The 13,674-nt window shown below is 46.0% G+C and overlaps 1 protein-coding gene across 2 annotated transcripts in view; it reads left to right on the top strand.

Moving 5' to 3' along the window:
- Positions 1-13,674, top strand: part of UNC5C (unc-5 netrin receptor C) — a gene marked incomplete at its 5' end in the record, with an annotated part of 395,086 nt that overhangs the window by 370,928 nt on the left and 10,484 nt on the right. For both annotated transcript variants that reach the window (XM_082653166.1, XM_082653165.1), the window contains one exon: positions 1,223-1,456. In XM_082653166.1, coding sequence (XP_082509292.1) covers positions 1,223-1,456 — 234 coding nt within the window. The remainder of the gene's footprint in view (positions 1-1,222; positions 1,457-13,674) is intronic.

Genomic DNA, 13,674 nt, shown 5'->3' with positions numbered 1-13,674 from the left:
CTGCCATGAATCTACACACATTTCAAATGTTTTAAAATATTTTGTAGTTCATAATAAAGTCTTTCTACTTTTGTTATTCATTTTTCATGTTTTTTTATTTTTGTTAATGTCTCTCTTTTATTTATTGCTGTTTCATCTTTTACAGCAAAATTGCTTTACAGCCAATCAGTTACGCGGCAAAAATGCCTACGGCAAAGACGCTTACAGTTAAAGTACTGAGAGCCCACCCCTGCATGGCCGCAATGGCTGAAGCCAGGCGGAGACTGAGCTCTTTAGACAGGCTTGTGCTCTGCTTCACCACAGTCTCCACCACTCCTTATTACCCTCTGCCCTGCCTGCTTCACACGTTCCTGTTACCATTCTGCCCTGGGAGGCATGTGGAATTGTGACCCTTGTTTTATAGATTCTATGCTTGGTCTTTCAGATGATTTCTTCTGTGGCCTGAGTCATTTGGTTAAATCAAAACCTAGTTAAGTTAGTAACTATTTTTATAAAACTCATCAGTTTCACTTATTTTTATTTCTTGCTGAATGTTAACAATCTAAAACGTGAGACTGCTTAAAGGCTTACATGAAAAATAAACAGAAAAATAACGTGTCAAATGCATAGAGTTTGCCATGCTGCGCTTTTCGCAAAGTCCAAGAGCCCAGATTATGAGGAAAAGCAGTGTATTGCTTTGGGAAGTAAGTGATGGGTGAGTTTGGAAGAACTTAGTAGAATGGTATTGCATAATTCTTTAATTTCCCTAATTCTTTTTTAAAAATTCTTTTCAAACCCCTAGATTTTCAGGGGAAAATACTATGCTAAAATGACATTGAAATAAGATAGTACTTTTGGATGAAATTAGCAATTTAGAGATTAAAGCAAATGATCAGAAACAGATAATCAACTCAAATATGCTGAAGTTAAAAGGATACCTTATACATTTCTTTTGGAATTTTAGGTAGATTCCAGCAATGTAGATTCCTAGAAGATCAAAAAAGACTAAATGAAGATCTTCTACATAAAGCATGTTATCAGCATAAAGGCAAGGGAAGTAAGGGAGAGAATGATTAAGAATGGAAATATTGATAGAAGTATAATAAAGTCAGAGAAAGAAAAAAAGAGCAGGAAAAGGAGTAATCAGAACTTGGGAGGAGAAGTGCTGATCTGTGCACCCCTGTTGGCCACGGTCACGGCAGCCAGGAGGCTCAGTCGCTGCCCCTTCCTTCTCGTCCCACAGGATGTGGTGGTGGTCGGAGAGGAAAACTTCACCACCCCCTGCTACATCCAGCTGGACGCAGAGGCCTGCCACCTCCTCTCCGAGAACCTTGGCACCTACTCCCTGGTCGGGCAGTCCACCACCAAAGCAGCCACCAAGCGCCTGACGCTGGCCATCTTCGGGCCGCTCTGCTGCTCCTCTCTGGAGTACAGCCTCCGGGTCTACTGTCTGGATGACACTCAGGATGCCCTGAAGGTAAGTGACTCCGGCCTGACCCGCCCACCTCACACCTAGAGACGACATGCGTATGTACGTGCACCCGTGTGCATGAACACAAGTGTCTGGCCCCAGAACATGGCAGTTACAAAAACAAATTAGACATTTCTTGAAGCCGTGCTGATAAAGAAGCTGTTTCCATTACGCTGATTCCTCCCGAGGGCTACTTTTGTTTATTACCCTCCTTGATTTCTTTTAATGAAAAATTTAGAAGTGGAAGAATTTGGCAATGAGACCTGTGGATGGTAAATAATCTGCTTCCTTGTGTGTCTCAGCTGTGTTCTTCCTATAAAAGGAACTGGCATAATTGCTCACACTCTATGTTCCTCTTGTGTGCAACTTCCTTATGTGCTCTCCCATTCTTTCTATGAGGACCGTGAGGAAGAGGGTTAGCATTTGACAACAGGCTGCTGCTTTACAGAATAAATAGGCTTAATTCTCGGTGCCATTATTGCCATTCATTTTCTCCCATTTGAAGCTTTAAAGGATATAGTAAGTGCCTCTGAAGAAGTTATGATCTGGAAAGAGGAATAAAAGAAGTATGCAAAGGATTACGAAGCAAGTCAGAGTGTGACACATGCCGCAGATGAATGCAGAGCTCTGTGGGAATTCAGGAGAAGGAGGCACCATATTATTTTGAGAACATCTGAAAAGGAGCTAACATTTGAGATTGACCTTAAAGGAAGGCAGGGTTTGGCCAACAGTAATGGGGAAAAAAATACAGGATTTCTGGGTGAAGGGAACAGCATGAAGAAGCACAAAGGGAACAGTAAATACAGATTCTATGCGGCATGTTATTTCCAGAAAGCCTAGAATGATTGATAGGAGGTTTTTTGGGATGGACCTTGACAACCAGAGAGAGGAGTGGAGATTCAGTTTCTTGAGTTAATGGAGAATCACTAGAGAGATGTAACTAGAAGATAGACATGACTGGAAATACATGTTAGAAATACTAGTCTGCTGTCAATGAAAAGATAGAATCGAGTCAGGAAAAGCATGGTAGAGCTGGAGTGAAGACAGAGGAGTTAGAGGAAGGGAATAGGTACGAAAGCCCTATTAAGTAACTCTTGCAGGCCCTGGTGACTAACCCTGAATGGGTGGAGCAGAAGATCAAGTCTGCCTGTAAGTAACAGTAGCAAACTCAGGGGCAGGTAGCTCTGGACTGTGGATATGGTGACTTTGCCTTTGGAATATTGAATTAGAGGTATGGATTAGACATCAGGACAAAGGTGCCCCATGGACAGTTAGAAATATAGGGGTGGCTCTTTGAACAGAGAGCAGTTCCTGAGACAGAGACTCAGGAACCAACTATATAATATTGATATTTGTCCTCCATGGTGATTGAGGAGAATATCAAGGGAGAGTAGAGGGAGAAAATAATAATAAAGCTAATAAACATCACCGAGAATTTCTTATGTGCCGGGCAAGATCCTAAGTGTCTTTTCTTAACTCATTGAATCTTTACGACAACCTGTAGGACACCATTATCCCTATTTTACAGATGTGCAGGGCACAGAAAGGTTAAGTAAGTTGCCCTAGGCCACACAGCTGCTGAGTGGAGAAAGCAGGCTTCATTCCCCGGGCAGCTGGCTGCGGTCTGGACTCTGCTCCTAAAGTGGGCTGCTCGGAGAGCCACACCCTAGAGCCCAGGGACCAGGGGAGCCCTGCCATTGCAAGGGAGGAGGGGGGCAGCCAGCAAAAGACCTACAGAAAGAGGAGTACCCAGAGGAGGAAGGGGAGAAGTAGGAGAAGGATGCATCTAGGAAGCCAAGAGAAGAATTTTTTTTTTTTTTCTGAAATTCAGGGTATTTCCTTCTGGAGTTTCCATCCAGAGAATAGTTCTGGGTCATGAAAACTGAGTGTTGTAGGTTGTGTCCATGGAGGAGATGAGACATATTCGGTCCCTGGGTATATTTTTGATGGTTGAGCCTGTAGGAGTTTCTGATGTTAAATAAATGATGCGAACACACAGCTCTAGTGTAAAGCTTAAGGTTATGTCTTTTGTATTCCTTGCAAAGGCGATACTGTTAAGGCACTTTCTGGATAGAAATCATCGTAGGCGTAAATCCTTCTTAGGAAAAACTGTATTTGTAGGCGAGCCATGGGGTCTGATTAAGGCAAATCTTCTTAATAATTCAAAGAGAAATCATTGCAAAAAGCATCTGTAGAAGATCTACATCATATTTGAAATATCTGAAACACATTTTATATTCACACAAATAGTTCTTATACTCAGTCACTCTCGACCTTTCTTCTCAAAAGACGTACAATCCATGCAAAAAAAGTAATATTTCATAAAATAATTTTGATTATGTTAATTAGTGAAAAGAGATGAGAAAGACTGACAAACAGGTTTGAGAAGTAAAAACAACCCAAGAGCAGTTTATATCATGGTCAGTGCTTTCCAAATAGACATATATAAATTCTCAGCATCTGGGGATCCAGCACTTAGTCTGAAAGAAACATGAATAATGGATAAGGCTTTCTTGTACCTCATGATCGTTTAATAATGCAGAAGTACCAAAATCCTAGTTATAGGTAAACCAACATACCGAAGAGACAGCTCAGTCCAGCCAAAACTGCCTCATGCCCATGCTTGAATGGGAACTTTGGGGCCGATTAACTGAGAAAGGCCCTTCATTACCTAAATTCTGCCCTCTTGGCACCTCGCCTGCTAATGCTCCCGCCAGCCTCTCTCCCATCGCCCTGCTCCTCTAATTTACCCATAAGTACTGTCTTTTGCATCTCTTCTCCAAATACCTCCTCCTTCAGGCCCACCGCACTCCTCACTTATGCTCGTCCTAAATCCTAAATAATAATTCTCTATCCAGCGCACGTAGGAGTCAGTTGGGAAGCTTTAAAAAGAGACTTGTTGGAGGCTCCCAACCCAAAGGTTCTGATCTGATCGGTGTAGGTATTGGGTTTGGTTTTTTGTTTGTTTGAGCACTGCCTGGGTTATTCTACTGTGCAGCCAAGGTTAAGATCTATTACACTAAACAATTTCAGGGGTCTTTTGGGAACTTTCATTCTACTTAGGACACACTTTCCTGTATCCTCAAATCATTTTCTCACCCATTCCTTCACCTGCTCACATTAACTGCAGCTGGATCTCCCAACTAACACGTATCACTTACAGTCCCTGCAGTGAGGACCACACCCCAACCACAAGTCCAAGAGGAAAAGTTCCAATACGTCTCATATCCCTGACCACTTCTGGGGCATCGCTCTACCTCTGGGCTGGCCTTTTGGTTGGTTTTCCTTTATTCTGTTACTCTGTGTTCCATTACCCACTTCAGTTCCTCAGCACAGAGTCCCCTTAGTTCACATCTCCACCCTAGCGGTACCTGCCTCGTCTTCTTTCTTGCCCCTCCTTTTATTCCCCTCATCCTCTCAAATTCAAAGTCACCTCTTATTCACAGTTCCTTTGCCCAAATGTACTCTAGTAACCTTTACATCATTCTTCATTATCTACCCACTAAGATAGATGTACTGCATCCTCAGTAGGAACTGCACCAAGATCTCCACCAGCCAAGGTCTCTACCTGTGAAAGCATCTGACCTTCCATCTCTCTCCCACAAGGTGCACGAAAGCTGCTCTTTGTTTTGAAGGAAAACCTCCGTCCACTGTCCCTGGTCTCCTGGTCCACAAACCTTCATCTGCTCTTACCCGTATCTACAGGGAACTCACTTCCACTCAGAAATCTCTTGCCATCTAAAGCTGCTGCAGGCTTTTGTAATTTCCATCGCTACATATGACCTCCACTGAACAAGCCCTCTATGTCTACTTGCGGCCTGTTGAGCTTCTCTAAAAAAATCACAAATTCCTGATTGAGTCCATTATACTGTCAAGACATCTGCCCTAAGCTGTGGCTCTCCTGCTTCTCCACAGTCCTTTTATGTATTTCTCCTTGCCTCATGAGATTTCACACAGCACTTCTTCCGAGCCTCTCCCACTCTCCCCAGATCCCTGACGGTACTGCAGCCCCTTCATGTGTTGCAATGATCTAGCACCTGTGGTACCACTCAAGGGACACTCCCTCAGCTGCTGTCCTTTACCTTTCAAACCTTTTATTTCAGCCTCTTCTCACCTAGTCTGGGCTCTGATGAAAAGGAGCTCGACTTCCTTATTTGGGCTTTAATCTAACTCCTCCACCACCTGTGTCTCCACCTAGCAAGTGATGCCTGCAAGTGGGCCTTCCCAGACTTGACGTTTTCTTAGAGTTACTACTGCGGACTGGGGATTCTTTCTGAATTGCAGAAACCCTCACAGAAGGTTGGATGAGGGCAGAGAGGGAAGCTCAGTGCAGCGCTCATTCTCGGGGGTCAGAACTACACAGTCTGGAGAGCTATTAGAAAGAAGACTGGCCCCGTGTCTGGATCTGAACATATTGATAATATTAATTCCCACTTATTATCATACTGTCCACGTGGATGCGGAAAAAAAAGATACCACATCAGTCAGTCTCAGCAACGCTGATGCATTCTTTCATCTTCCCACCCACCTCTTTGAGTTTGGTAGCTTTTGTAACAATTTCCCTGAGTTTTGTTAAACCTGGAAGCAAAAGTGGTCATCTGAAACTTAAAAGCTGTATTTAGCAACGTGGAAGCATTAGTGCTGAATTAGAATGCTGGCAGTGACTGCTGGAGTAAAAGTCAAGGCTGCCAGGAGACAGTGGAATTCTTTTACATACCTTTCAGGTGTTTTTTGTTTGTTTTGTTTGTTTTTTTCCATGCATGTGCTAGAAGGACCAGTGAGAGCAGTGAGTGAGTTGAGTTCATGTAAAGGGATAAAGGTGCTATGAATTGTGAGAATACCTTAGAATCAGTTCCATTCTCAAATAAAGAGGTCACATCTATTGAAAGGATTGAGTTGGGTAGGTCACAGCTTTTCTCGTTACCTCCTCTTCAGGTGATTAAAGTAGCATTGTTTTTTCCTTTCACTGTTTGCAAAGACTTAAATCCTAATATAAATAGACCAGAAATTAATAGAGAGCAAGGTTATATTTGGGGTAAGTTTAAAAACACTTCAGGGAGAAATATACATCAGCATTGATGTAAGTAATTTCTGTCCCACTATGTTAGGGGTACAATTATAAGATTCTCCTTTCCTAATAAAGGGTTTTATACTAAACTCTGAACCTAAAAGAGGAGTTATTTGCATAAAATATGAGTAGTCTCATATCATAACATTCAACGTTGTTAATTGAAATTCTGACAAATGTATATGTGATACAAACCAAATGACGTGTACTAGCTTTCTTTATGTAGTCATTTGGCATGGGAGAGAGTCGTCTTTGGATTACTTCATTTTTCACATACCCGAATCTAGGCTGTAACATAGTAACTCTGTGAAAAATCATTATTATGAGAAAAGATGAGAGAAAAATGAAAGAGACACTGAAAATGAAAATAGGAATCCTAGTTGAGAATTGCATGATACTCAGTTTCTTGGGCCACAGTCGTAGATAGTCATAGGTAGCCCATTACAAGTTCTGTCTCATCCTGAAACCTGGTGCTTCTTCACCCGTGTCCTTCCGATATCTCCTCCATGGCCAGCTGTGACCCTGCTGAACCAAGAACACCTCACGCCTGCCTCTTCTGGGCCAACAAAGGCTGGCCCTCCATTGGATTGGCCCCATGAACCATATCTTTTCTTTCACTTCCCTCAAAGCACCTCAAAGCTAGCATAACCTATGTTTCATATTCTCAGGATCCTGGTCTCTGGAATTATATGAATATATTCATACATGTAACACATGCATTAGATAGCAGCAACAACAAATGTGTTAAAGGTGACAAGCGTGTTTTCCCTGCTCAGTGGATGGAAGGAAGTGTGGTGTCAAAGGAAAGCCTGAGTCCAGCTGGCCGACTTGGTTGCTTCTGCCGCTCATCAGCTCTGTGGCCCTGGTCATTGAACTTGACCTCTTAGGGACTTCATTGGGTCTGAATCAGGGACCCTTAAAAGATTGAAAGAGAGTAAAGTTATTAAACTTCCTGGCATAAAACAGTCACTAGATAATGTTAATTGTGCCTAGGTGGGCATTTAGATTATAATGGCCTTTTGAAGATAAGGGCTCAGTGAAGATATTAACTCTAATTGTGATCTAATTGTGGGGTGAGTGTCAGGTTCGGTAGCAGGCTGGTTGGTCAGCTGTTTAGGGACAGGGTTATTTTTGGTGCCTCTAAATTTACTCCATCTTTATCATCTTCTCATGAGACTTGGCTCTGGCCCCATCATATATTTTCAAAATGAGCTGCAGTGCTGAATTTATGTTTTGAGAGAGAGGGGGGAAAGAGAGAGAGAAGAGGAGATAGAAGTTTTGGTAGATGAAGTAATGAGTCCCCAAAGATACCTGCACACAAATGTTACCTCACATGGCAAAGGAGACTACAAACATGAGAGTATAGACCTTGAGATGGAGAGATTATCCTGGATGGTCAGAATGGGTCTGATCTCATTACTTTGTGCTTAAAAATGGGGAACCTTTCCCAGCTATGGTCAGAGGGAAATATGACCATGAAAGAAGGATCAGAGATGTGCCATTGCTGGCTCTGAAGAGGGAGGAAGGGGACCACAAGCCAAGGAATGTCGGCGGCTCTGGAAGTTGGAAAAGACAAAAAAGCGGATTCTTCCCTAGAGCCTCCAGAAAGGAAGGCAGCCTTACTACCACTTGATTTTAGCCCAGTGGGACCTGCGTCAGACTTTTGGCCCACAGAACTGTCAGGAAACAAATGTGTGTTATTTAAGTCACTTAAGCTTATGGTAATTTCTTACTGCAGAAACAGGACACTAATATAGAAGTTAAAAAATAAATGTTCAAGGGTGAAAAGGAATACAAGAGTGACTCCAGAAGTTCTAGAACAATCTAAAAAGTCTTATTCCTAATACTCAGATGTGTGAGACCATCTTTTCCTTAGAAGTAAGCCCAGAGGTGGACAAGCCACACGGCGACTTCCCTGGGTGCTGCCCTTCGGCATTTTGCTTCAAAGGTGTCACAAACTGACCTGACTGGGCAGCTGGGAGTGGCAGCTCAGACCAAGCATCCGTGGTGACAGCAGCTGTGGGAACAGCAGGCAGAGCCCTAGGAATAAGGTGGCTTGACAGGAAATGTTTGCACATGGTCACCCGAGTCCAACTTTGTTATTATTAGGGACAAAGTACGGCAGGCAAATTCAGGGGGAGAGCGGAGCACCCCAGCATGAGCCCGGAAAGAGAAAGTGTGGCGAGGCTGGGCGCCTGTGACGATGACCCAAGCAGGTGGGAGAGGCCGGCTGACGGTCAGATGTTGCCACAGCTGGCCGTGCAGCCCCAGGGAGCTGAGCTTGGTGTCGCTGGGAGCTGGCACGGGGCAGGAGAGACGGTGGCCCTGCCTCTTTGGCCTCTGCTTTGGAAGAGGACGGCCCACTGCTGTGATAGCGACAGCAGAGATAAGATAGCCTCTGGCAAAGAGAGACATTCCTCATCCCCAGATGACAGGGGCAGGTTCCAACACAGGTTTAAAGAGTGAACAGGAGCAAAGGAGGTTCCATAAACTCTGATGGGAGGAGATGTGATTTTTATTTTTAAAACAGGCAGCACAGCCCTTGAGGGTTGGTCTTTTGAGGTCTGACCTGTGTGGCATGTTGAGCGTCTGCCGGTGTGTTCTTTGTGCCTGGAGAGCCCTGAGTCCGTATGGCAGAAGCTTGGTGGAGGTGGGCGCGAGTCTCCAAGCGCACGACTTGGCCTTCCGTGCTTGGTCCAGGGCCCGCCCTGCGTGAGCGTGGAGTGAGGGTTCCTCCCCCTGGAGCCGCACGGCCAAACCAAAGCGAACACCCCTGGCGTGCAGGGCTGGCTGCTGCTCCATTCGCTGCCCTTGGTGATCTTGCCCTGTGGAAATCTTAGCGCGTCCCCACGAGAGCTGCGTCTACCAGCCCAGGCTCCAGGCGCTGCCCCCAGGCTCCCTGGCAGCGGTGAGCAGCCGATCCAGGGCTCTGGGCTTCTGTCCAGAGGAAAGAATGCGAGGACAGGTCCCATCCAGACAGCACCAAGAAAGGAGTGAGAGAAAACGGAGCAAAGCCCTGGCTTCACCGCCCCCACCCTTCTCTTCCAGAAGCGATTTGAATGTGTCATACGGGATTTAAGTTTCATTATTTGTGTCTTCCTTTCTGTAGCCGGTAGGAGTCGTTGGAGGGAAAATGAGAGAGACAAGAGAGGGAGAAGCTAAAGGCTGGAGAACCCACAAATTGGATTGTATTCCTGAGAAACCAGATGTTAAAAAAAGTGCCTTCTCTGGTTGAGAGTCCGCCTGCCGATGCGCGGGACGTGGGTTCGTGCCCAGGTCCGGGAGGATCCCACATTACACGGAGCGGCTGGGCCCGTGAGCCATGGCCGCTGAGCCTGCGCGTCCGGAGCCTGTGCTCCGCAGCGGGAGAGGCCACAACAGTGAGAGGCCCGCGTACCGCAAAAAAAAAAAAAAAAAAAAAAAAAAAAAAAAAAAAAAAAAAAAAAAAAAAAGTGCCTTCAAAGAAGAAGGCACAGTTGGGAGCAGCGGTGCGAGAGAGGAGGCCCGTCCTCGAGCAGGGCCAGGGGGGTCCGAGCGCAGGGCGAGGGGGACGGCGGACGAGGGTGAGCACGGAGTGCAGAAGCAAAGCCAGGGCCCGGCGCCTCACGCAGGTCCTGGGACACAGTCAGTGCTTTGCACACAGACGGAGACTCCTCACGTTCCCGAACATGAGCTTCAGGCATCTCAGCGTAGGCAGCCCCGCCACCGGGGGCACTCGTGTGCGCTAGCTGTGAGGCTGACACCTGCCCGGGCTGGGAAGGGCCCGGAGGAGGAAGAACACGGGCGGGCGGCAGCGGAGGCAGGCGTGGTCTGGCCCGGCAGGAACGCGGAGTGAAGAGCCGTGGGCTTAGGGGCCGGAGGGTAGGAGTCGCAGGGCTCCTCCCGCGCGCCGTAATGAGGGCGCGGCGCCCGGGGGGGGGGGGAGTGGCGCTGGGTAGAGGCCAGAGGTGCTCCCTTTGTGCGCGCAGTCCTTTAAAACAGCTTGCGTTTTTTGTGGCTCTTAAGCGGCCAGGGCTAATGGCTTGGCATGGATAATGTCTTGGCTTAATTGGTTATTGTGAATGCTCCTTGTTTCTCCTGTGGAGTCCGTCGTCCCTGCCTTTCGAACAGTCCCTCACAGGCTCCTTGAATCCATACACCCCGTGCTCAGGGCCACCGGGGAGCCTGCGTTCCCCAAGCAGCCACCACACTGGGAAGCGGCTGCCCCACGGGGTTGCCCAGATCCCGGCGGGCTCCGGCTCTGACGCACAGGCCTGCTCCCTGCGGCATGGGATTCACGTGTATGTTCCCATGGAAGGATGGGCTGGAGACGTTTCTGTTGATAACTGACCCCTGCAAGAGTCTTTCAAGGTTACGCTGGAGGGGTGGAGATAGAACTGACAAAGGCAGGCAGAAAGGGACCCCTTCTATAGAAGCAGAGCCCGAGCAAGGCACCGAGGCAGGGGTGCTTCCGGCAGGGAGGACAGCCTTTGCAGAGGAAGGCGACATCTATATTTCTGAGAACAAAGAGCCTAGACGATCCTAATTCCTGTTACGGCATTTCTTTCCAAGGTCACGATATTTTTCTTAAGTCTTCCTAACTCTTTTGACCTTAAATATATCTTGTTCCTTTCCTCTCATAAGGTGTGTGAAATATCCCAACTTTGGGACCCAAAAGCAGCTGTCTTAGAGCTGGGCACACTGCGTTGGGGTTACGTGTTTATATGTCGGTCTCCCCACAGCTGAGGTTTGTGAGTGTGGTTTGAGGCTGGGAGGGAGGCTGACTTGTGTGTGCGTCCCAGAACCCGACGTGGTTCCTGGCAGGTGTGTTGAATGAATGCTCCCAGGAAGATTAAGGAGAGGAAAGCATGTGACTCTAAAGCTGTATTTTGTTGATTCACACATCTGTTATTTGTATGTTCTCTGTATCATGTATAATAACCAAAATGATGTCATGCAGAAGGAATTCAGAGAATCAAGCTTTTTAAAATGTTAATTATAAGTGGGATCAGCTATAAAATATCTGAAATTATGATACTTAAACCATAACAGTATGGAACAAAACCCCGAGTAGCCTATCAAGTGGGCTTGCCTCTTCTGTTTTCTGACGTAAAATTTATACGTGGGATTTGCTGTTTGTGGCAGGTCATCTCCCTCTCGTGTGGCGCTAGGTGATTTTAGTTTCCAAGGAGTTGTTTTAGTTTTTGATCGTAATATCTTTAATTCACACTTCAGTGTTTTTAATTTGTGCTTTGGTTATTGTCTTCTCCTTTATTTTGTTGTGTTCCCTTGAAGTTGAACATCCTGGGTGCGATGATACCAGTTGCTACTTTTCAGAAAAAAAAGGTTAAATTTAAGTGTGGTAAGGATTCTTCTTACTGAATCATTTACTCCTGGCTGATTTCTCCCAAAGTACTAGTGGAGGGACAGCTGCCCCAGCCAGCAGTCTCCAAAATGGACTTCACAACCCCAAGGCCAATGAGATTTGGGGGGTAAAAATAGACACTATTAAAGACTTCTGTGTCTGTTCATCTTAGCACATACTTTTAACCTTAGGTATATTTTATAACATTAACATATTGATGTGTTAATGTAGGTATATAACTTATAAAGAAACAAACAAAATGCAGGCTTGATTTCTTTTTGATTGATGGCATGTGCAGTCAAATATGTTTCGAGACCTTGCTCCAAGCATGGATGCGTCCTGGTGAGCAGTTCATCTCTCACCAGGGTTCCTGTCCATCTGAACGGGACAGAGAAGTCAGGTTCCTCCCAGCTGTTTGCAGCAGCTTTGTGTCGCTCCTGGTTAGTGGAGAGATGGAGAAATTAAGAATATGGAGAGAGTGTGTGTTCTCCAGCACCATGTTCTTTAAAATGGCACTTTACTTGGTCCCTTCTCTCAAAAAAAGGCTTGAGCCAGCCCAGTCTCTTTCCTCACTGGGAGAACTCTTTACCATGACTTTCGGGGTCAATGCCGAAGAAGCCAAGGACTGAGCCTTATTCTTGGGCTGCCTCCTACGCAGACTTTGCACTCACAATGTGGTACTGTATTAGATTTGTTGACCTCAAGGTCATGGCCAATAGGCAGTTTAGGTTTTTTTCAGTGGTCATCCCTGCCAAGAAAACTGATCGTGTCCTCCATCTCCCCTGGCGATCTGTGTTGATTGTAGGAATGGGGTGTGGATTATACATTGTTGGGTACAGTTACCTCCCGGAATACAATGCGTCTTCTTTTAGACATCCCAGGGAGATAATTTGGACATAATGAAGATCTACAGTAATCAGATAATTACTATCGATTGCTCTTTGGATGTCTTGATGAGGTAATTAGGGTGTACTGGAGAGAAGCTAGAACTGATTGATTGGCATGACTGTAATCTCAAAGATTTCTAATTATGTTTCTTTTCTTCTAATGGCTTATAAACAAACATCATTTTAGTTTTAGAATTTGTCAGGTGCCAGGTTCACCGGGAACATCAGCTTTCGCTATTATGCTAACTAGACCCTGAACATGATCAACATAAGCTCACTACGCCTTCCTGCTGAAGCAGAAGAAACTGCAATTAACCCTCGCTTTTCTTATCCGTCTTTATTCCCTCACGGCCAGATTCTCCTCGAGGACTGGAGTGTGAAGTGTTGTGGGAGGGTGTTTCATGAGGAGCGTGTACGGCTCTGTGCTGGGTACGTCTAGAGGCCTATGGGGACTCATGGAGGCTGCTGAGCTGCGGGCACAGCAGAGCCAGGGCACAGTGACACAGCGTCTGTGTCGGGGTGGCTGAGTGCTGTCTCCTGTCACAGGTAACAGCCGCTCATCAGCCAGCAAGGTTGAATATTCTCAACGTCAGTGCACTCAAGCAGCTGGACCACTCCCATCTCTCTGTCAATGTGCTATTGCCTCATCTCTTCCATTACACACTAACTAGAGGAGTCCCCGCCTGAGACCACATTCCACATCACCCTCATATTCCCTACACCTTATAGGACCTTTCGGCAGCTTGCATCGTGCAGAATAGTGGCCCGACTCAAAGATGGAGGGTGCTAAGAACCGGTAAAGGAGCAGTTTGAAATGAGCTGTTTCCATCTAATCAGTGATGTTGGTAAGCTCTGCACTTACTGGACCACAGTTCTGCACTGTGACCATCTATCTGTGCGGGAGTAGGTTCCCTATACACGCCTG

This window comes from Grampus griseus (assembly GCF_964374135.1).
Source record: "Grampus griseus genome assembly, chromosome: 4".
NCBI lineage: Eukaryota > Metazoa > Chordata > Mammalia > Artiodactyla > Delphinidae > Grampus > Grampus griseus.
This window is presented reverse-complemented; position numbering and strand designations above follow the sequence as displayed.